The sequence below is a fragment of the Argopecten irradians genome, unplaced genomic scaffold (assembly GCF_041381155.1).
Source record: "Argopecten irradians isolate NY unplaced genomic scaffold, Ai_NY scaffold_0349, whole genome shotgun sequence".
Classification (NCBI taxonomy): domain Eukaryota; kingdom Metazoa; phylum Mollusca; class Bivalvia; order Pectinida; family Pectinidae; genus Argopecten; species Argopecten irradians.
This window is the reverse complement of record NW_027187816.1, coordinates 23056-48828: the sequence shown is the minus strand read 5'-3', so window position 1 is coordinate 48828 and position 25773 is coordinate 23056. Positions and strand designations below refer to the sequence as shown.

At 33.4% G+C, this 25773-nt stretch overlaps 1 protein-coding gene across 2 annotated transcripts; it reads left to right on the top strand.

The window, feature by feature from the left end:
- The first annotated feature begins 63 nt into the window (after positions 1 to 63).
- LOC138312510 (prestin-like) lies at positions 64 to 25687 on the top strand. 2 transcript variants are annotated; one of them, XM_069253357.1, is made up of 19 exons: positions 64 to 263; positions 5083 to 5474; positions 5741 to 5851; positions 6335 to 6585; positions 6943 to 7107; positions 7908 to 8063; positions 9751 to 9833; positions 17627 to 17774; positions 17995 to 18108; positions 18305 to 18382; positions 18885 to 18980; positions 19257 to 19363; positions 19534 to 19603; positions 19764 to 19928; positions 20238 to 20417; positions 20654 to 20708; positions 21560 to 21681; positions 22934 to 23013; positions 24408 to 25687. In XM_069253357.1, coding segments are annotated over exons 2-19 (2334 nt in total). In that variant the 5' UTR covers positions 64 to 263; positions 5083 to 5122; the 3' UTR covers positions 24409 to 25687. The 2 variants fall into 2 exon arrangements, with proteins under 2 accessions (XP_069109458.1, XP_069109459.1); XM_069253358.1 differs by lacking the exon at positions 22934 to 23013.
- Positions 25688 to 25773: the final 86 nt, after the last annotated feature.

The window sequence follows — 25773 nt, the reverse complement described above, 5'->3', positions numbered from 1 at the left end:
CGACGTGTATAGGAATTGAACAATAGATCGGACATGAGCCATGCGCACAGCGGAATGTTCATATGTACAGTTACTTTGACACGCAGGCTAGGTATTTTCGCCGAGCTGTATAACTTAAAGCCGAACACAGACTGCAATATAGGAAATAGACATGTGGTAATTAATCTGATCATGGAATGATTTGTACTGATTGGTACTCACACGTGGAACATGAATGACGAGGAATATAAGACTGTAAAAAGTTAGCCACTTCTCACCACAAGGTAAGTTTACTTACTATAGATCTGGGTACGTGGCTGCAATGGGTTTATTTTTTATAATTATTTTGATATGTTTTTTTTATTCAAACATTTGAACGGGTTAATATTTTTGTACAACAGTGCCATTTATTCCAGGGACCACAATCTATGAAGATTATCTTTTTAATCGACGCCTAGTCAACTTACCACACACCTGTCCACTAGCGAGATCAACTAGTGTAAAATATCAAAACAGTGTTACTGAAATTCAAAACACTGTTCAATCCTACTATTATTTATCTATATAGTATAATTGAACAAAATCAACTTCCAATTATATCATGATTTCGTCTGTCAAATATATGCTAGCATTAATGTTGTACTTCTTTCATTCTAAAGTACAACAATACTGTATACTATGTTGAACATGTAAATGTATTACACAGACATCACTATATAAAACACCATATCAAGGTCAGGGTCAGGTTTCTGAACCAATATCACCCTCAGGACACCCATGGTCAAATTAATTGAATGTGATCTAAGTAATGCACTGTCTGCAGGCCTCGGGTTTAATGCAGTCACCGTTAAGTGAGAAATGAGAACCTTATTGATATAACTGTTCGACTCCCGATATACCACAGGCAAGTCTTTCTTTTATCCAGTGCCGCTATGTTTGGATAGTACGACAAAACGGACGATAAAATAGTGTTCTTTTCGTGAGTCTAAACAACAACACACACCGTTGTATATGGAAATATCACGTCCTTATAAGGTCATAACTAGTACCTTAATAATGCAAAGTATTTCATTAAATAGCGTCTTACATTGGCTTGTAAGTCGCTGGCTGGAATGTACTTATATATATTATATATATATATTATTTAGATCGTTTACAAAGCATTGAAGACATGAAATGTGTAAGCCACACATCTATGTATATATGATCTTGTGTTTCCATTTAAAAAAACGAGAACAATAATATTACTACTATAAACTATATAATCAAGAGGGCTTTTAATGCTCCTTCCTCAAACGTCACTAGATATCATAAAGATTAACATATTCCATATTCTAACTTTTATGTGAGTTGCTAGACAAATCAAAACTGATCTGAACTCGAACCTCAAATACTTGTAGCATCTAAGCGTAACACTAACATGGCTATCAATTTTACACTTTTTTTCACAACCATTTAATAATTTCTATGATTTCCCGAGAATATAAAATATTCATAAAGGACATTTATGTTTCGCGATAATTTTAATATCGGCTGATTTAGTGATATGTCCCCCTTTACATCATCAATGTTTATGCAGGCAAACACAGCGCTCCGTTACACAGATGTCACAAGTATTGATCTGTACACAGCCATTGTCCTCAGCTTAACCAAAAACCAAACAAGTGTATATTAACGTCATGTGTACAAAAACTACGTAAACATCTACAAAAACATGTGTCCTTTGCAATGATGGATTGGTTTGTGAGTTAATAATTGTCTTTTGCGGATCATAACTACAAAAAGTCACTATTGCAGGCTGTTCAAACAATTAAGTTAACTAATGCCACGTATGTCTGTTGACATTTCGATATGAAAAAACGTTAGTGAAGGCATGTAATGATATTTCATGGTACTTTGATGTTGGGAAACAAGTATGTTTTATCTTGAACCTAATGCAGAATGATATTCAATAAACATAATTCTACTTGTGCAATAAAATACTGGACCAACACTCGCTTTATTTCCTAACCTTCAGTGTCCACATGGCACGTACCATTATATGATATGATGAAATCATCTCTGTCAGATGTTAGGGGGTTTCGGGTGTCTCCAGTCACAGAAGATACATTTGTATTACATGCTAATGTGGAGTATCACATTTACATAAATATCTACATTTAAAACAAGCTAGTACTGATTACGGAACAGCAGCGGCACCAGTACCGCCAATGAGGGAAAGCATTCTATCTTTATATATATATTATATCAAGGTTTCCTTTTTTGATTCCTGGCTCCAGTCTTGATATCGCCATATATTTGAAGATTAATTCATAAAATAAAGACAACGAATAAAACATTTTCAATAATCTTAGTACATCTCGCAATATGTAACCATGCCATGCATTTCTGTATTGTTTTATAGCTAACTAGATATGTATGAGGCCATTTCATTCTTATGTCGTTTAGACCATAAAAATATTCGACTTTGCATTATAGTAAAACCCTGAATACAAAATAGCATGATCCATACAAAATCATCTCGAAGGCTGCCCCCTCTGGTTAAAAGTGCGCAATGTTAAAACATGGTTCAAGGTATCGGTGACTTTCCCGTTGACACCAGTCCGATGTAGCTGTCACTCTGTTAGATGGGAACAAGACCTTTAATCACAATCCCCTCCCGATTGAGTGACACTGCTTACGTCAAAACATGTTTATTTATTCATCTTTTTATTACTATGGTAACATTAGACAGGATCTCGGTGGTGATACTCTATCATACTTGTTATCAAGCTATTAGAAATTTCTAGGTAGGCAAAGTTAAGTTTTTGCTTGTATACGTACATTTTATCATTTCAAGTTTCGGCTTCGACTGTTGTATGTCCTGTTATTTTCATTCAGTTTTTGTCATTGTTTATTTATTGGTTAGTTAATAGTTTTATCTTTAATATTTGTAGATAAAGTTTTAAGTACATTTTATTATCTTCATATCAATTATTATATCATTATAAACAGTCAATTTAAATGTTCCCTTTAAAGAGGTTTATGGTTAAGGTCATTTTAAGATACACTCTCGTTTTCTTTGTTGAAAGAACCTGGTATCGGTATTTGGCCAACATAGGAGTTCTAATTTTTACACCCGGGGACACACCGAAATACTCGGCAAGTGCGTACATCATGCTGTCAACCTTTTCGTGTATATAATCGGTGTGCTATGTCGATATCATGCTTTCTATCTTGCACAAACAACCTACGGTGCCCAGTTCTCTGCTTGGCCCGTTAAGCTAACATAGAGACTTGTGACTGTGTGCTTCCTATATCCTAATAACAACAATCGTCCACAGTAAATGTTAACATATTTAGGGACAAAGAAATAAGGCCTTTTAAAGGCCCACTACATTTCCGGAGCAAAATTTAAAGTTTCTTAAAACATTAATAACAAAAGAAAATATATATCGATGGCTTAAGATGAGGTTACAACACCAAACATATGCAAGATTTCCTGTCTTATGTACGATAACAGTGGAGATTCATTTCGCTGTTTTGCCGTCTGGCGCAGTGATAGTCAACTACCGCGCGGCATTTAGGACGACGGCGGGAAACATAAAACGACCCGCGTTATGAAAATTAACATTTTATTTATTCTAATTAAACAGTTCTGAAGGTGATGATAAGTGTGCTAGTAAACGTATAGTTAATAAATCCTCCGACTCTACAAAATTATTGATCTCGTTTTACATTCCTATTTCAAAAATTAAAAGCCGTTTCGGAAAGGTAGTGGCCCTTTAAATGTCTTGGAAGGCATACTTAGGTTAAAAAGCGGCAATTCTATAAGTACAATGTATAGTGTATATAATAGTAAAAAGACAACGCTTATTCGAAAATCATTGACTCACAAATACTATTTCGTAATCAAAACCCTGTGTTAAATTACCTTCCGTTGTGTCAGTATACGTGCCACATACATACATACATTGTCTTTTCGTTAAATTACACAGGCAAATTTTCACAGGTAGAAATTACTTTAAATGCATCTATAGTTGACTCAAACAAGGACCTGTCATTAATTTGGTGTGGTTTATTATTGTCCTTCTAATGCGAGGATATAAGGTGAAGGGGGAACCTTAAGTATCCGGAGAGAAAAGACACACGGCCTGTAACCACGACCTAGCAACTGTCACACAAGGTGTTCGACCTCTTGAACTCGAGATGAAAGGCTTTTAGTAATATGTCGGAATATCTTAATCACACCCTACCGTAGCCTCTTATCAATTAGTAATATTTTGTTTCATCTAAGAGCTACTACACAAATGTAGATACAACTTGACAGCGCTCTAATTAGAATAATTCATTTGAAACATTGTACATTAATTTTTTTTACGTTAAATGTGATGATAGTCATTGACATAATAATACACTGACAAACTACATTGATTACTACTGTGATGTATCCGTGTTCTAACAAACCGGTCAATATTACTTTTTACTATATCTCTGTCATCCATTTACGTTTGACCAGAAACCTGTTTTTCCTATCCAGGATAATACATTCATATTCACCCTGTCCTGATATATTCAGGGTGACAATCATTTAACCCCTTCATATCTACCCTTTGTGTGTTTCTGTAAATTCTATAAAAGTAAATCAAGAATTCCCCGAAAGTTGTATGTTCCGTTATGTATATATCGTGTAAAACTCTCAACTGCCCTGTGTCTGCCCCTAAAACTTACAGACACTAATGGTATATCCACTGGTCAAGTCTGACTGAAAGGCCTTACGTCAAAGATGTTGATTTATTCATGTGTTTTGTTTACAAAGTAACCGCAAACCCACAAGGCAGGTTTTCTCATCCTTTAATGTATTTAACGTTGAATGCTAATTCTACGAAAACATTTTGATATTCCTATTTTTTAGTAATCATTTTGTTAATTGTACGTTTGTTGTGGAGATAAGTCGTGCGTGTTTTCAGTGGAAATGATTCCATCTTCTTTGTTCGAATGACAACTTGTTTTGCTGAATATCACATGACGAAGTGCAGAATGCATTCAATCACCAACAATGTTGGTTTTTTTTATTATACATGAATTATATTCTCTATAAGATCTTTTTCATTTTTTTTTCAGTTACTGATATTATTGTCGCAAATTATCGAGACCAGTAAAAATGGACAACATGTCGGTCCCTACGTATCACGTGGTCATGGACGTGGACTGCACAAGTCATCCAATCATGGTGGATCCTGAAAAAGACCCGTATGTGAACATCAAACAGAGGCTGTATCGCACTTCATCATTCTATAAAGACTTCAAACAACCCGATGATGAGCCTGCTACAGTGATGGACAAGTGCAAACAGGAAGTCTCTAGCATGTGCGCATGCACGAAAGAGAGACGAAAAAAGTTCTTATACAAACTTTTCCCTTTTATCAAGATTTACCAGAAATACAATTGGAAAGTCGATCTCCCGAGTGACATCATCGCTGGCTTCACTGTCGGAATAATGCAGCTTCCACAAAGTAAGGAGTTAAAGCTCACTTAGAGCATCTGAACTTTTTAAATTAACAAGAGAAATATTTATATCGCATAATTATTTTTTCAATAAACACATTTTAATGTTTAATGCTTAAATGTAGTTATACAAGGTTTGATTAAATGTTAACATTTTGCTTAAATATAGAAATTCGGAATATAAGTGATACCTTGAAGGTTTATATCTCCTTAAAACACCACGCTGTATCCGCCCCATTCTATCGTCAGTTGTTATTTCCCACTTTACCCACAGGTATGGCCTACTCTATGTTGGCGGACCTCCCTCCTGTGGTTGGCCTCTACATGTCTTTCTTCCCAGTCCTCATCTACTTCTTCTTCGGAACATCAAGGCATATATCAATGGGTAGGTCTACAACGTGTGAACAGAACAAATCGTAAAGTTGATCCGAAATTGATAGTAAATATCATCATTGTACCTAAAGGGACGATTTCAAATTGTGTCTGCTTTAGTCCTGTTTTGCTTTTCGGTATAACCATTATTTCTTTTTATGCTAGTATCTTGGGCAATTTCAATTAGTTTGCATTATATCTGGACATATTGAGCACGGATGCCTTTTCATTACCATTCTAGCTGATTATTCAAAATAATTTACCATACTTGTATCCGTTGTTACCAGTTCATACTGAACAATTAGTAAAATAATGACGTTTCCAAAATGCATAAAATGTGCTTAGCCAATCACAAATGATGAAACTTTTTGCACCGTTATCTGTGATTGGGTAAGTCTTACGTTAAGATTGGTTTCGTCTGTTTTATGATCTTTGGGTAATACCCATACAGGAACAAGATTTATGTTTAAAAACAATTACATCGATATGATTACAGGTACTGTTGCTGTGGTCAGTTTAATGACGGGGTCTGTCTTGTCCAGACTTGGACCTCAGTACACGGAGTCCGTACCAGGGAGTATGTGGGCAGCTAATGGGACAGAAACGTTCCTTGGTGCCAACTTCAGTTCGGATTTATCGACAACAACGCCGGGCGCCCCACCGCCACATCTATTGTCCAGACATGAAATTGACATGCAGAGGATAGCCATAGTATCGTCCTTCTGTATCCTTGTAGGAATAATACAGGTAGGTCACATGGGCAACCAGTCGTAATCTGCTAGTCTAAATTACACAGGCTAGTCACGTGTTCTCTTCCTCTAATATATACTTTTGGACTGGGCACTTATATTGCGATATTGCAATACTTTATCATAATTAGTCATATTTTGTATGCAAAAAAAATTGCAAGAATTTATTTTTTCGCAATGTTGTATGTTAATGTGTCTATTTCGGGTACTCCTGTCATATCTATAATAATATAACATACTTTAACGAACTGCTTAAGCGTTTAGTTGAGTTATCCTTTTGACATACATCAAGCGTTCAGTTGAGTTATCCTTTCAACATACATCCTCAATCCAATGATTTTTTTTGACTTTGTAGGTTATATTCGGGGCGTGCCGACTAGGGTTTGTGACCACCTATATGTCGGATCCATTGGTCAGTGGCTTCACCACAGGGGCAGCTGTCCACGTTTTCACCAGTCAAGTCAAGTATATCTTCGGACTGAGCATTCCAAGATTTGGAAATCTCTTCCAAATAGTTTTTGTAAGTTGATACCATTAGTCAATATATATACGATTATAAAAGAATTGTTAGATTGCATTCATTGAAGAATAAATGCAATATGGGTGGCAGATAAAAAGAATAGTGCCGTCAGGGCGCTATGACAATCCTTTAACAATCCTTTGATTGTTATATTTACATTTTACTTTCTAGTTCAAAGTAAAACATAATTAAGATGCGAGTGAACATTTGTATTTCCCGCTTCAGCCATTTAACCTCAACAGCCAAGTTCAATGTGATAGAAAATAGTCCCTATAAAAATTGAAAAGATAACAAAGTTTCATTGTTTTTCAATAGCTTTTCAGTTTACTTTCATCTTTACAATTTACATTTTTTTCATGAGTTTCATATCCAAAATGGTTCATTCAACTATAATGTAAATTTTCCCGCGCTGACTAACATGGTGTCAGTAAAGACTCCATTTATGTAGTTATTACTACACCAATTCAAGTCTAGGCTGCATTTATTGGCTCATAATGCAGATCACGATTATCATTACAGTAATGGGAGTGGCAGTGGCAAAATGTAAATATGTTTTTCTGATATAGGATGTTTCCATACATATAGTTGATCTTTTTCTAAAAGACTATTTCGTAAGACTTTATTACAAGGTCTTCAAAAATTTGATTCGTAAAAATTTATAATGCTCTTTTTTATTTTAAAGGAAAAAGCGATACAAGTTATTAGTACGCGTGCTGTCGATATGTGATTGGAAACGACAGTAGTTTACCTTTAATCTATCTTTATAAAAAAAACTTAGTGATCGTGACATTTTTTTGCAGACATATAAAGCCATATTCAGTAAGATTCATGAGGTACAACTTGCAACGGTTCTAACCTCAGCAGTCTGTATCGTGGTGATATATATAGTCAAAGTTCAAATTAACCAAAGATTCAAGGACAAACTGAAGATCCCTCTCCCCATAGAACTGTTAGTGGTAAGTATTGACATTGTATCGTTGTGATGCATCTAGTCAAAGTTCAAATCAACCAAAGATTCAAGGGTAAACTGAAGATCCCTCCCCCACTCTGATGAGTATCGATACTGGGGGCACTATAAGGTAATGATGAAATATGTATAGGAGAAAAATCTAAAACTGTGGAATAGTCAAGATAATGAATTGTTCGAGGCCCGTAAGGGCATAGAACTATTCATTGTCCTGACTACTCCACAGTTTGAGGTGTTTCTCATACTTAAAACATGGCACTGAATGTCACTGGTGCTCTCCACTATTCCACTGGGTATTGTTTACCTATTCCACAGCTCCAGGTAAACCCTTACTACCTATTCAAACCTGGATACCTATTTGTGATTTATTTATTTACCTCATTCGGAGAACAAGAATCATGATTTGCATGATTTTTTAACGATCCATGCACAGGTACTATATGGTACTCACACTGAAACATTTCCTCAGTTTAGGTTTCACTGTTCAACATGGAGGACCATAGATATGTAGCTCTGTATATGCAGTAGTGATGATTTTTGGATATAAATTTGAAGTGATTTGGGCAAAAATCTTTTCCCACGCAGCACAGGCCTTAGAGGGAGATAATTTTGAAAAATTTAGAAGAAGAAGAAAAAAATCCCCCAAGTGTTTGATATATACACAAAATAGTGAACTCATGTAGCAAAAAAAGGATGTTTTTTTAAAGTATTCCTTGTGAATTATTATTTTCTTGAAAAGTGTTGGGATGTAAATTTGTTTGATTGATGCCATTTTTATGGAATATACAAAATATGAGGAAAAAGCATGTCAAGCATCTGCACTATCATTTTGGCAGAAAATTCAGCATTCGCCTCATGGGATTTAATCTTCTCAAATCTGTTCAAGTGAATTCGTTTGTGGGTTATGGATACAGTGGCTGTGAAAGAACTTGTGAAATCTATTTTGGAATTAAGTGATAAAATTGTATACATATATATATATGCATATTGGTATTATGAAAATAAGTTTCCAAATACATCACAACATTGACAAGTACCTGGGTTTATCTTAAGTTAATCTCTATAAGGATTTAATAAATGAGGATGTATTTCTGACTTCATGCTAAGCTATATTCACAAGTCGCTACATTTACCTTCAACTGTGGAATAGTTACCTTTTCCCGTGGAATAGTTCACAAACTATTCCACAGCAAAAAGTAACTATTCCACAGTAGTAGGTGATACTAAATAATGGTAGACTTTGCTCCAACTATACCTCGAGCTATAACAATAGATGATATCACAGTCATGTTTTAAAACGTTTTAGAATTATCAAATATGCACTTTTGCACATTACGTGACTTGGAAATTCTAAGATATGGCAGTTATAAAAAGTGGAAATAACAGATGCAAAAACCTTTGATTATAGGTGTGAAATGGTACATGAATAGAAACCAAGATTTTTTTATAGAAATTATCAAATATGAAGAACTGTATATTATTACATTATTGTTTTTAACTTTCTACAGATCATCCAACCCAATCAAGCTAAGTAATCTTAAATGTCTGTCTGTTGCTTCAGACAAATATTTTTTTTATAAAATGCAATATGTAGATTGTGAATAAGAATTGAACTATTTGGATATTTTTTGTCTATATCAGGATGTCTATAACTAATACTCCTCATCTTATAACAGGTTATTGCAGGGACGGCGGTATCACACTTTGCCAAATTTAAGACAAACTACGACATGAAAGTAGTAGGAGAGATTCCTGCTGGGTATGTACTGTTCTGTGCTTACTGGGTTTTCCCATGTTTGAGAATGAAAATCACATTCGGCATTAGAATGTTTTGTTTTAATCCGCACGTTAGGATGAAGATGTTTCGTTGTATTCACCAATTATGCTTCGTCATTCTCATTACTTAATGGCTTTCAAAAACAATAGGTTTCATCTGATAATATACATTCGGATTCAATAAACGCTAATAAAGTCATTCCCCGCATGAACTGAAATAATTATTTTAACTGCATAAATCCTTGAAACTTTTAGTGTAAAGTTTCTGTTTTCAAAATGAGAAATAACAAACGTTCCAAATCTATCTATGAATGCGAGAACAATATATATCCTTTCAGGGAAAATGTTCAGAAAAAATGTTAATAACAGTTATATTGAACATTCATTTCGCAGGATTTATTTGTAAGTAAATACAGAAATTACCAAAAGCGGTTATTTTTGGGTTGTGACGTAATTTAAAGAGTTTGTGGAGCACGATCTTAAGTCGATATACTAGTCGTACAATAATCAGCATTTTTGTTACCAATTCTTTGAATTATTACCAAAACAAAATTAGAAAATGATGTTTTTTCCCAGGACTATTATCTTTTCCTTGTTGACCTACGTACAATTGTACAATCCGAACAGGTCGTGCTTTACTAAACTATTGGGTACAGTTGTTCAAGTGATAGTTTTGGCACAGACTTACAATATAAAAATTGAGGTCTCTCTTTATCCTAATGTAGAATTGTAAACCTCTGAGTATCATTCTAAGTAGTATGCATGGATATGACCACAGGCTTCTGAAATTTTACTTTGTAAGTGCCAGTAATTGTTTGAACAACTGATGACAAATTACATCTTCAATTATTGATACACGTATTTTCCTACTGATTGTTTCGAAGGAAGGAAAGTATGCAAAAAAGTGCCCATTGATATGCAAACACAACACGCATGCACACAACTCTTTATAATGTACACACATTCTCCCACCTCCTTCAATCTAATTTTCTGTCTTTGTACGAACTGTGACACTTTGACAGTGATTATGCTTTTTGTCCTTACTGATGATTTGCAATGGTTTCATTCAGGTTTACTGATAAGAAAATAATATTTTCATTCTGTCAATGTGAAAAAAGTAAACTGTCTTATTTTAATCATGCAACATTTCTTACGATACATTCAATGCATCTTACCCTGGTTAGTTTGAAGAGAACGCATGGCATTTAATATCTTAATCACATCGCTACTAACACCGGTGAATTTTCAATGCAGACTTTCCTCTCTATGTGCAAACACTACACAACATTCAAAACACATACTATAATTATTACACACCTTTTATGCGGCAATCAATGACCACTCTTGTTCAATCTGTAAATGGGTGCCTTGACCAAATCGGTTTCATGTTTGGAAACCTTTGCCGACAACACCAACTCAGCTATCAGTGAGCTACACGAAAAAACTCTCCCTAATCTAGAATCAAAATTAACAGAAAAAATAACTGAAGAGGAAAATAGCAGGATAAAACTTGATATGTGGACCCGTAAGTGGAACCTAGTCATTAGAGGGGTACCGGGACCCCTGAAGGAAGTACCGCGAGCTACGGAGAAGATCGTACGCACATTTCTAGTTGACTCGCTTGGTTATACTCGCGAAAGTGCTAACCAATTACTGTTAACGGCCGTTCATCGACTTCCTGGAGGATCGGACGGTAAGAATAACATCATTATACGACTCAGCAGTCTATTAGACCGTGACGAAATACTTGAGGCAGCCTACAAACTTCCCCGTGGAAGTGGCATCAGTGTAGTCCCCGATGTCCCCCCGTCCGTCAGTAAACGCCGAGCTGAGCTCCTGAAGTCCAGACGAGAAATGCCAGTACATGAACGGTCCAAATACAAGCTAGTGTACATGAAGGAATTCCCCTTTGTTGACATGATAAAAAAACGACAATAAAATATCAATAATTAGTTGAAAAATGATAGAAATCGTTTTATTGTTGAAATGCTTTGATCCGGAATATATACATTTGTACAAAATATTTCCTAAAACGAATTCTGAAAAAATACATTAATTTTGATTAAGTTTAATTTCAATAAGAAATGTATGCATATTGGTAATCCAGTAAACACTGCGATTTATCCTAATTATTACTGACTTCGTTGGTAAAGACATGTTGTAATAAAGTACATATCCATACCCATGATGGGAAGAATATAAATACATATAAATATGATGAAGTGGAAGATAACTTTAAGTAAAATCCACAATATCTGGTCATATACATATATATATATATATATTTTTTTTCTTTCATTTAAAATCCCATCTACACACGTATATATATATATATGCTTGTGCAAATAACGAATATGTGTATATGAAGAATTTACATTGAAAATGGTTTTATTCCCTTTCCGCATGTGTTCTGATCGTATATTATGGACACGCGCGCGCACACACACATGCAGGGAATGTTTTTGTCGTATTCTTGTAGGCCTGTGGGTGTCAATGTCGATGATATCGAATAGTCACGTGCACCTCTACAGCTAAATTTATTAGTAACACATGCAAAATGGGACTAAAAAACAGATTAACAACCCTTATATGGTTATATAATATGGGATGTACACTAGTGTTTGAATTAGTGTTTATGCAAAATGTACATGTTTGAGTGCGTTGTACTATGAATAAATATCTATTAATTCATTTAAAAGTCCACCTTCACATGTATTTATATAAACTTATACAAAATAATGAACATAATATGTATTATTATGTGACTGTATAGGCGTAGTTCGATTTGAAAAAGGTTTATTCACTGATGACTTTCCGCATGTGTTCCGATCGTAATCTCTGAATACATATGTGGACACGCGCGCGAGTACACATAAATGCGGTGGATGTTTTTTGTATTATTTTGTAAGCCTATGTGTGCCAATGTCGATGAGATCGTATAGTCATGTGCACTCTTACAGGTAAATTTAGTAGTAACACGTGCGGAATAGGACTAAAATTATCGGCGGGGCTCAAATTTACACCCCTATATGGTCACATATTCCGAAATGTGCATTGGTTTTTGTATAAGTATATATATACAAAATGCAGTTGTATTTTATTTGGAAATATGGATGAAATTGTAACATACAAAACAATTGTACATTACATCCTAACCCCTTTTCTCAAGGCTCGTTGTATGTATACATACACTGAATAGTAAGACTACTGTGTAGTTGGCAAATACTATTCCAAATCATTTTCTTACTCGTGTTTATTTTCATATTATATCACGATTGTTTTTCGGTGTTTATTTTCTATTTCATTTTTTTATTATTATTTTCTTTTCTATCACTACCAAGGGAGGTAATTGGTATAACTTGCTAAATAATATGCTATTATTTACTCTTTTGTTCAGAATATAAATAAGGTGTGCAGAATATAAAAAAAAGAATATGGATTTAGAATGTCAACAACGGAAGAGTTTGAAGCGTTTTGCTTAATGATTTATTTTCTAATATCTTTTTTGTTAAAATATTTAGCTTCAAATTATCAACATGTATCTCAGAATATGAACAGTCATACATACTATCTAATCCTCAAATATAGCCAAGATAAGTCTCCATATCTTAAGGTTTATGTAATTATCACTCATGTTTTACTTCCTCCACAATTACATCTCTTATTTACTATGATGATTTTTGATAATGGTTGATAAATTACATTGCTCAGATAGGGTAGGAACAGTGATTGACTTCTTATCAGACTGGCTCTCTGGTGTATTTCTGTCCTTTTTCAAAAATATCAATTTCCAATTATTCAAATATCAAATTTTATCTATTTGTGGTGATATTCACCCGAATCCCGGTCCACAATACAATACTCAGTTAGAAAACTTATCTTTATGCCACATCAACATTTGCTCTTTACGCAATAAACTTGACACTCTGGAAGCAGAATTCTCAGATTATGATATACTCTGTATATCTGAAACACATTTACATGATTCTATACCTGATTGTAATATTTCCTTGGAAAATTTTGACAATATGTTTAGGAAAGATCGCGATAATAATGGGGGTGGTGTGCTTATTTATGCTAAAAATAACATTAATATTAAACGCAGACCGGACCTTGAGTCGAACAATCTTGAACTCATTTGGACTGAAATATCTACTAATAACAAGTCTATTTTAATTGGATGTATCTATAGGCCCCCAAACTCATTAGTGAATTATTGGGAACTTCTTGACGATAATCTCAACAATGTAATTGATTTACAAAGAGACCTTATACTAGTGGGCGATATAAATCAAGATATGATTAATCTCAATCCAAATTCTCACTTTCATAGAATTCTATTAAAATATGGATTAGAAAATACCGTCTCGGAACCCACTAGAATTACTTCTTTGTCTTCAAAATTAATAGATGTTATCATAACTAATAATACTAATCTTGTTTCTAATACCTTAGTGCATAGTCCGTCCTGTAGTGATCACTGTCCAATAACTACGGAGCTAAATTTTAAATCTCTGAAGAAGCATGCTTTTAAAAAAAACTCTTTTATACTTTAATAACACAGACTATGATGGGTCTTACACCTTTCTTAATTCTATCGATTGGAATGAACGCTTACAAGGTGATATTAATAACATGAATGATATTCTCACTGATACAATTCTTTCAGCTATTGACCAATATGTTCCCAAAAAAACTGTAACTATTAGGCCCAATGATAAAATTTGGATGACGAATGACATTAGAGTAAAAATACGACAGAGAAATCGTCAGCATTCTAAAGCTAAATTAACCAATACCCCTGCCTCTTGGACCAAGTTTAGAACCATTCGAAACCAAGTAATTTCTTCTATCCGAGAGGCAAAAGAAAAGTACCTTTGTAAACTCCAATCATCCTTAGTTGATAAGTCTATCCCTCCTGGTAAATGGTGGCGTATCGCCAAATCAGTTATGAATTTAAAATCAAAAAATGAAACTGATGCCCCATTGGTCATAAATGGGGAGTTAAAATTACATCCTATTGATAAAGCTGAATCTTTTAACGATTATTTTACTTCTATATCTGTCTCCAATAAGAATGCTGATGATTTACCCCCTAACTGTCCCCAACCTCAACATCTCTTCTCTAATATTAATATCACTGAACAAGATATTAAAGACCAGTTACATCTCCTCAACGTTAATAAACCAGCTGGCCCGGATACTATTCCCCCCAAATTTATTAAAAATGTATCTAATTCGCTAATTAAACCACTACACATCATATTTAACAAGTCTATTTCTACCGGTACTCTTCCAAATGTATGGAAACATTCCAATGTCACTCCAATTTATAAAGGCAAAGGTCTACGATCTGATCCATCAAATTTTCGACCAATCTCTGTAACCTCTATTTTTAGTAAAATACTAGAAAAGATTGTTTTCAAATACATGTTTAATTTTCTTTCAGAGAATAATATCATTTCCAAAAATCAATCTGGGTTTTTACCTAAAGATTCAACTACTTTTCAATTATTGAATATATATGATACAATTGTTAAACATATGGATAAGGGTAAAGAAGTAAGAATGGTTTTCTGTGATATTAGTAAAGCATTTGACCGCGTTTGGCATGATGGTCTTATATATAAATTAAAAAAATATGGTATTAGCGGAAACATGATTAAGTGGTTTTCATCGTACTTATGTAATAGGATACAGAGAGTGGTCGTTGATGGGTTCAGATCTTCTTGGAAAACCATTCAGGCAGGTGTACCACAAGGTTCAGTGTTAGGTCCCTATCTCTTTCTTTTATACATAAATGATATTAGTGAAAATTTAAATTCTAACGTAAAACTATTTGCTGATGACACATCATTATATACACTTATAGAGGGAGACGGACATGAATCTGCAAATATCTTAAATTCTGATCTTAGAAAAATCACTTTGTGGGCAAACGCTTGGGGAATTGCTTTTAATCCAGATAAAACAGTAGCTCTTCTATTTTCAAGGCGGACTGACTCCCAGGCTTTACATCCTGACCTAGTCTTTAATAACCGTACAATAGTGAATGTAACTAACCACAAACATCTTGGTCTCTTCTTTAATTCTATGGCTAATTGGTCGAATCATGTCAATTTCATTTATGAAAAAGCATATAAAAAGATAAATATACTCAGAATGTTAAAATACAAAATAGATAGAAAGTCTTTAACAACTATATATACTTCTTTTATCCGACCTATTCTTGAATATGCTAGTATCGTGTGGTCAAATTGTACCCAGGCAGAATGTGACCTCTTGGAGTCAATCCAGCTTGAAGCAATACGTATAATTACAGGTTTAAGAAAGGGGACTAGTCATAATATATTATATAATGAAATTGGTATTGTACCTCTCATTAAGAGAAGACATCTTCATCAAAATATCACTTTTTATAATATCTTCAACAATAACTGTCCCAACCATATAAAAGACCGACTACAACCATTCATTAAAACCAGTACTGCCTATACTTTTCGCCATACTAGATTGTTTAATATTCCAACCTCCAGAACTCAAATATACAATAACAGCTTTTTTCCGTCTTTAATGTCAGAATGGAACTCTCCGTCCTGTCCGTTTCCCTCTATGTCATCCATACGTGCAATAAAAAAGGAATGTTTACAAACTGGTATTACCGATAATTTTCCAATATGTTCGGAAGCATTTAAATATTCTGGCGAGAGGCAAACAAATATTACATTGTGCCAATTAAGAAATTCCGCTAGTAATCTAAACTCTGATTTATTTAACTCTCATTTAACCGACAGTCCTGCCTGCCTGTGTGGTTTTCCAATTGAAGATTCCTATCATTATTTCCTTTATTGCCCTCTCTATAATAATCAAAGAACTCGCTTGTGTAATTCTATTCTTGCACTAGATATCAACATTCCTCATTCTATCGACACTTACCTCTATGGATATAATTGCCATTATTTTAATTCAAATGATAAACTATTGAAAATTGTACATGAATACATTAGAGATACCAGACGTTTTGTATGAGATGTCATTGACACTGAGAACATTTAATTCTATTCATTAAGATATTGTGAACATTTATTAAATATGCTTTTCCACCAACGAATGCTATTTTCTCTCCATTAAATACATGAGCAAACGAACTGATGTTTTCTACAGAAAGTCTTAACTTCTTTTCTACTTCTAAATAAAAATATAAAATAATTTATTACATCCCGAGAAATGTCCATGCCACTGTGCTCTATATGGAACACATTCACCAAATGTATTGTAAATTACTTCAATAGATATATATTAACATGATTAAATGCTAATTATTGCTCAAATAATGAAATTCATTTATTCCTTGTTGGTGGTGGAGCATCTTTAAAATATTGTAAATATTGTGATACTTATCTGACAATAATTTCTTATGTTTTATTTTAAGCTTATGAGATTCTCCTAAATTAGTTGTAATTTCTGTTAACGAGATGCTATTTCTATTGATGGATTTTATGTATTGTACTGTTATTCATGTAGCTACCGGGGAGAGGGCTAATATAGGCATAGCCTGTTGCCCAATCCCAATTGTAATACTACAATAAAATATTCTGAAATGAAAAAATCTGTAAATGGTCTAAAACAAAAATATAACAGCGAAATCTCACAGTAAGTTATAGCAAAATTACGAAATAACGTCAAGTTAATATAACGATATAAAATTTACTTATTGTTTAAGTAATTAGCATTACATTACTATAATATTATGTTATGTATATTCTATACTTGCAGGTTACCTGACCCGATCCTACCCACGTTTACAGGTATGGGGGAATACTTCAGTGACGCTGTGATCGTGGCCATCGTCGCGTTCGCCCAGTCTGTATCATTGGCAGCTCTGATGGCCAAAAAACATGGTTACGTCATAGACTCTAACCAGGTAAATTATCATTAGGAAACAATTAAAATCTAGAGAACATTGCTTATAAAGAGGTTTTATCATGACTCAAAATAAAAGGGATCTTAAAATTAGTCAAAAGTTATTTTCATGTTTCATTATCTTATATAACTGGAAGTTATATAACCTTTAATCATTTGGTATAACTTTAAGCTGCATAATAAAACCAATTTTCACATTCAGGTTGTGTTTTGCTTTGCAGGAGTTCATAGCTTATGGTTTAGGTAACATATTTGGTTCGTTTTTCTCCTGTTACCCGTTTGCTGCCTCTGTTTCCCGAAGTTCTGTACAAGACTCGGCTGGGGGAAAATCTCAGGTAATAACCAGGAAACAAATATTTAAAATATAGATGAAACAAACGCATACCGATAAAAATGTATTTCCGTTTAAAATATATTATCTTTAAAGGTAAAAAACGCATTTTAAGTACGATTGGCAGGTTGTTTTATAGCATAGCTTATTTGAGAAGTGGTTAAGCATACTTTAATTGTTCTCTTTTTGTTCTTTTCCAGATGACGAGTTTATTTTCCGCGGCTCTGGTGCTAGTTGTTATTCTTATCATCGGACCTCTGTTTGAGTCCCTACCCAATGTAAGTATCTTTCTAGATATTTAACATACACACCCATCTAGTAGTTATTCTTATCATCGGACCTCTGTTTGAGTCCCTACCCGATGTTAGTATCTATCTTGACATTTAACATACACACCCATCTAGACTTCACATTTCAATGTAATACTTTCATAATTCTATATACTGTAGATACGCTTATGATATAAAATGAGAAAAGTTCAGTAACGCAAAAACGTGGGGAAAACTTTGATAATACGCACACTTGCTTCTCAAGAGGAGGCCGAATTACGAATGTTCCGGACAGTCTTTTCAGAAAATTCGTTCTCTGGCATTTTGTGTAATAGCACATATGTAATAATTATATAATGTTTTGTATATTACATATTGTGTAATGATCGTATATTGTAATAGTTATAATTTATTGTGTTTTGTCTGTTACAGTGTGTATTGTCGTCAATCATCGTTGTGTAATGATTGTATATTGTAATAGTGATAAGTTATCATGATTTGTCTGTTACAGTGTGTATTGTCGTCAATCATCGTTGTGGCTTTGAGGAGTATGTTTCTACAGATATTTGAACTAAAAAAGCTGTGGAAAGTCTCCGGTTTCGACTGCGTTAGTATTTATCTTAATGTATAATTTATATGGAGAAATGTTGACATTACAATGAAATATATTGCTTAAGAGTTTGGTCCATTTTGTCTAATATATAGTAAATTAATTAACAAGGAACAATTAACTTGTAAAATCCTTGACCACATAATATGATAATGAGACTACTGAGAAAAATATATATGTATGTTAACGTAAGCAGTATTAAGGTTGATTTTAAGTTTTTGTTAGTAATTGGTAAATAATGACATGTAATACACACGTGTGTGTTATTTACAGATGATCTGGATAGTGACCTTCCTGGCAGTAGTTATACTGTACGTAGATCTGGGGTTGTGGATCGGACTTATCTTCTCCTTCTTTACTGTTGTACTCCGCACACAAAGGTACATACTGTGTTACTCTATAAAGGAAATATTGGTGATACAATTATAATGTATTTGATATTCATCTGGTGATATTCACTATGTATTTGGTACATTGTTCAAGTGGATAACTTTAAAGTAAGGATGTTCAAAAACAAAAATGTGTCAGACAAATTTCGATTGTGTTTTAGGGCTAAGGCCGTCACACTTCAGCGTATATCAGATGTTGATATTTATGCTGATGACAAGAAGTATATGAAGGTGAGTAACACTATAAAGCTACTTATTGTGGGTTTTACCTACGTTATCAATTAAAAGGTATTATATATGCATTTAATATACATAATAAAATATAAATCTAACGCAATCCAAAAGATGTATGGCATGGATTCATATAACCTGACATTTGTATGATAAACAGACACGACAGAATCCCGGTGTCCGAGTTATTTCCTTTAACTCCCCTCTCTACTACGCCAATGGAGATATATTCCTCCGTCAAGTCTTCACAATTTCCGGAATGAAGCCACAAAGGGTGCGAAAGGAAATCAAACGGTTCGGCTCAGTAGCGGAATTTAGACGAAATGTAAGCATATTTGATATAATATGATTTCAGATGACGTTGACATTGATTTTTTTGCTAGGTCAATATTATTGTCTTGTTGAGAACTGAGTAAGTTGTATTCCATTTGTATTTGCACTAGAGCTAATGGTATTCGGTAAATTGATGACCTTTTTTTGTACTAAATATAAAGGTCAGCGGAAGTATTTTATTTTTATGATAATATTTGTAAATCATTAAATCTAGATAATTGTTTTTCTGGAAAATCTGTCAGGCATCACAGACAAAAGATAATTCAGATAGTTTAATTATTATGTGATTTATATGTTGTAGACCGCCAGACTACAAATGACCCGTAAAGACGCTAACCCTAGCCAATCACATGGCGGAATGTCCAACGGCACGAGCGACAAGGACAGTAACGATAACTCTGCTACATTAGTACACCATATAGTACTGGACTTTTCTTCTGTGTGTTTTGTGGACTCTGTCGGGTGTAAAGTTCTTAATCAGGTACAACACTTAATACTACACTTGTAAAATAATAAATAAATAAAAAAATATAAAAAAAAAATAAAAACCTCTGCCTAGTTCACTTGTTCTCAGTAAATTCAATTCGTTAATGATGAAATTCTTTGTTTATCTCATTTGTATTTTTTGAGTTCTCAGTTTTTGAAATCTATCTCAAATATTTCTATAAAAAGCACATGAAGTGTGTTGTTATATTTTTTTTCTTTTCTGTTTTGTAGCTTTTTAATGACTATAGGTCTATTGGTGTCAAAGTTTTCCTCGCCTGTGTCAGTGGTATGTATTCTTACTTTTATTATTCTTAAGGTATTTGGTCATTCAATAGTATGCAAGATGTTGTTCATTTATTTACTTTTTCAGCTTATTCTTTCTTATGAGTGTAGAATCCCACTAATACTATGAACATTCGTTTTTCACAAAAAAGTGAGATGCTGCATAGTAAATTGCCCTTTGTTTTTTTTCTCTTTTTTAAATTTTTGTTATCAAATGTGAGAAAAATATTTGTCAGTGAATTGTTTCAGATTTTGTTTTAGTTCAATTTTAGTTTAGATTTGGTTTTAGTTCATATTCAATTGTTACAGTTACTTCCCCTAAACCTTATCACAAACTATTCCAAAGGAAAAGGTTACTATAAAGAGCTAAATTTGGCAAAAATGGCTGAAAATGGTGTATTTTGTAGCTCAAAATTAAGGGGTAGGGGTAGCATATGTTGTTATTTAGAGAAAAAAATATGAGTCTTATTAACCAAAACTTGTATATTTTAAAAGAAGACTAAAGGAAAATAAATTCTTCAAACTTCCATACATAAAGAACATCTCGTTAGGAAATTATGGCTTTAAACTCTTGTGTATATGGTCAAAACGGCAAAAATCCCATAAAATCTAAGATTTTGTCAACATGGTATCTTTGAGTGACAATATCTCAAAAACAAGCACACCGACATCTGTTTTTTCTTCCATTTTCTTGTATGGTATGAACTCCAATTTCCAAAAATCTATATGAGAAAAAAAAGTTTAATACAAGAAAATTTTGACTTCTCAGAGGTGTACATCCTTAACAAAATGATTTTCAAAATAAATGTACTAATTTATCAAACACTGCTAAAAGAATGTTTTGTTAATTTGTAGATGATGTTTGGTCGGTATTAAAAACTACAGGATTTCTGGAGAAGTATGAGAAGAACGTCTACATGTCAGTAAACGACGCTGTGGTGGTGGCTATCTCCGAGGGAGAGAGCCACAATGAGGAGGTGAGTGTGACCTATATATACATAAACTAATTAGTGTATCATACCGTAGTCCAGAAACACTGACCCAGAACGTTTTTGTCTCTGTTTGATAGGATCAGGCGTGTTTTGGAGTAGTGTGGAGCTACAAGAAATGCTGTAAATACGTATTTTATATAAAAACGTATTTATATACAGGCATGATCGAAGTGTATCCTTATTGATGCGTTAATCACATGTATAACAAAAGATTTCCCTTTATCATAAACAAAAGCAAACGCACATTTATTAAATCCTATATAGTGTACATACGTCTGAAAACTCGTCGCATGCTTTGTAACAGTAAAATGTGTATACTGTTGATCGATAAATCAAAAACCATTATATGATAGTCAAAGTTATTTTACCTCCTTTGTTTGTTGGTGTTATATCATATGGGAAGAGTTGATAATATTCCGGAGGAGGAAATTAATTTAAAACACAAAGCTTGAGTTTACGTATTAAAAAGATTAACTTCTAATATATACGATTATAAAAACAGTTTTACATTGTTATCAACAATTGTAAGTATCAATCTACTAACGGTTTTTCTCATATTTAAACTAAAAAAATTTTAAAGAATTAAACGTAGAAGGATAGGAATACGGTTTTGAATTTTAAAATTATATGTTTTCTTCGGGAAAATTCACGGAAAAATAGAATTATGATGTGCGTTTGCATTTTGCATGAAATACGAGAAATAATAACAATATTAATATCAACACGGAAGGGGCGTAATTATAATTTATGAAGGTTTTATAAGGTTGGTAATAATAATATGCATGTAGAATACAAGGAAGGTGATGGTACATACAAATGTAAACTCGCAGCCTTATAGCAATTTAAATATACAATCTAAAAATCTTATAGTTAACTGCAAACGTCCATGCTTATTGCAAACGTCCTCTTAGTAAATAGATTGTTACAGAAGTGACCGAAAACAAATTGTAAAGTTGAATTCTTGACGAAATCTTTTGCTTTGAATATGTACAGAAGATACATGTGGTGTATCGTATTAAAGACGAAACATATCAACATTTGCCTTATTAGGCGCGAAAGCTCGTGGTGTATGGACAAGCATGTGTCACGCATTTGTGCAGTTTTGGTGAAAGAACAGTATTAACAGTCGTTCATTTGACATCTTGCACCATACACGACATAAAGAATACCTTAAGGAATGCTTACCTTAAATGAATGCATGTATTAAGAGAGAAAGAATGCATGTGCTGCTTTTCAGGAAACAGAATCATCCGATAGTGGCCCAGAAGAGATCGAGTCGAGACCAGAAGACAGGTTACTGGCTGGTCAGCCGAGATAGTGAGTTCCAGGAGTGGACGTCATCTTGTAGAAATGACGTCAGCTAGTCTGTCTTTGTGACGTCAGCTGTCTCCTGTAGTGATCGCTATCCCAGTTCACCTAACATCAGCTTTTAAACAAATCTGCATTTTCTATTTTGTTTCTTTTTTTTAACATTCATATTTGATAGTGGTATTCGGTTTCCCTGTTCTGATTTTGCTGTATTAATATATGAGCTCAATTCGCGTGGAACGTTACCCGATTTTTTTTTTTTTTTTTTTTTTTTTGGGGGGGGGAGCGGGGGGGGTATTTGCTTTCTTTCTTTTTAATTTAATTTGTGTGTTTTCTTTACAAACAGACTTACGGTCAATGCATATATAAAATTGCGTAATCTAAATCATTCATCGCGTTTAACCGTATATACGAACAGAGGAACCGAATATAGATGATTCTCCCGATAGTCTGCTGATATTCATATGATTTTGTTCTGACTTCTCCTCTTCTCTTTTCACATCCTCCTTCCCTTCTGTTATCAACCTATTTCATTTTAAATCAAAATGCAACACATTATATTGACAATACATTGTTATGCTTTTACTGATAGATAACGTTAATATGTCACAAACACCAATACACGACCAAACGATTCTACTAATATACAGTGCATGTTGTCTGAAATCTAACGTAGATCTATACTAACACGTAGTACCATTTGTAGTTCTGTAGACCCCACATTTCGATTCCTTTCTGTACCACGGTGTGTGTGTATTGGCGAGTGACATACATTCCAAACATGATAAGTATTTTTAGTGAATTCAGTTTGCATTTTGATAGAAGGCTTCGATGGTAGAGTTCTCGACTGCGTTATGTTCCGTTTCTGTAGCTCTGTTTGCCGGTTTATTTTACCGTTATTCATTATGATTTTTATAGCTTTGCGAATACTTATTAATACACTAGTTCATATCTATCATAATATTTACGCTTTCAGATATTTTATATTCACTTATATTCTAAACATTGAAATGACACTTTATCGAATACATATAATTTATCGTTATTTCAATTTTACTTCTAAGTATGTGCTAAACATTAAATACCACTTAATTAATCTATTGTGCATTCAAAAATGTCTAAACAAGTTCTCGGAAATTATTTTGTTGGACACACTATTAATTGTGTCCATATAAAGTCTTATTTACTAAATTACAAAAGGATTAAATACAAAATTTAATGTGAACATATTATCAGAAAAACATAATGATATATAAAAATATACATACATATAATCCGTATCATTCATTTATATAATGTATCGTTTAGATATTCAATTGCAACGGTGTTGGTCAATATGGTGACAATATAACTCACATATATTCAAATACATTTATACTAAATATATATTTATTTATTTGTAGGGTATCGCACATATGTAAACTATTACCGGCGAAAAGAAATGGGAAATCAGGAGATTCACCAAAACGAAACGATCAGTGACGTCATCTGAAGATAAACCGTGACGTAATGTGAATCTAAACAGTGACGTCATGTCAAGATAAATCCTGACGTAATGTGATTCTAAACGGTGACGTCATTTGATTCTGAATATTAATGTTGACGGAATCTGATGCTAAACGGTGACGTCGTTCCATGCTGAACGTTAACGTAATGTGATGCATTAACTACACGTAATGAGATTCTATTTTGCCAGAAATGCCCAAATATTTCTGATGTGTAAATGCTGGTGACTTTAAGTGGTTTCTTTTAAGGAATCGCTATAAATGCAATTCAGATATTCCATTCTTGCAATTATCATTAATGATGTCACTCTCAGCGTCGACGGTATGCATGATCTGCTCATTGACTGTGATGTTTGTGCTTCAGTATCTAATCGTCATTGTTTTCGAGTTTCGCCTTTTAATACGCGAGAAGTGCTGCTTGATGTTGTAAATATTTGTTGTTGTTTTTTGTAACATTGTATCATCTCTGAATCATTGCTAGTAGATAACCTACATAACCACATCATCCATGACCTAGCATGTTGTCATTAAAGTAGTACGTTATATAATGGTAAATAATCACATCATCCATGACCTTGTATGTTGACATTACAGTAGTACCTTAAATGATGGTATACAGCAGAGTTTTATCTTGCTTTCTAGTCAATGTCGCATCACTATATCATCATTACACATTAAAATATTACAAATATGAATAGTGGATATTACCGAGACATTTGTGCGACGTCGTATTGTGATTATGGCGTCATTAATACCTGTGATTTCACAATAGATATTTATAATAATATGTATTACGATAATTATGAATTGGACGTATGACATGGCCAACTGACCGGTAATGTGATGAAAGCAATAAAACATTGATATACGGAATTAAAGAAAACCGATGGCTTGATACTTAGATATTGAAACTACTGAACCAAAGGATTGTAATATTCATAGACATTATGAATTTTAGCTCGTTTCATTTTAATGTAGCAGAAAAACTTATTTATTATCATCGAACTATTTTCAATTGAACTTGTGCTTCCGTATATCGTAGAAGGAACCGTATACATTGAGTGTGTTTAGATCTTAGTTTAGTTGGTGTCAGTCAATGATTTATTATGTTAATCATTTATTTTTAAAACGAATGACGTTCTTTACAGTTTAAATAAAATGTCATTTACTGTTATTGTTAAACAACATACACATATATATACCAGGTATTTATTGGGACGAAATAAATACTTTTAAATAGATTGTGTTTGTTGATGTTTATATG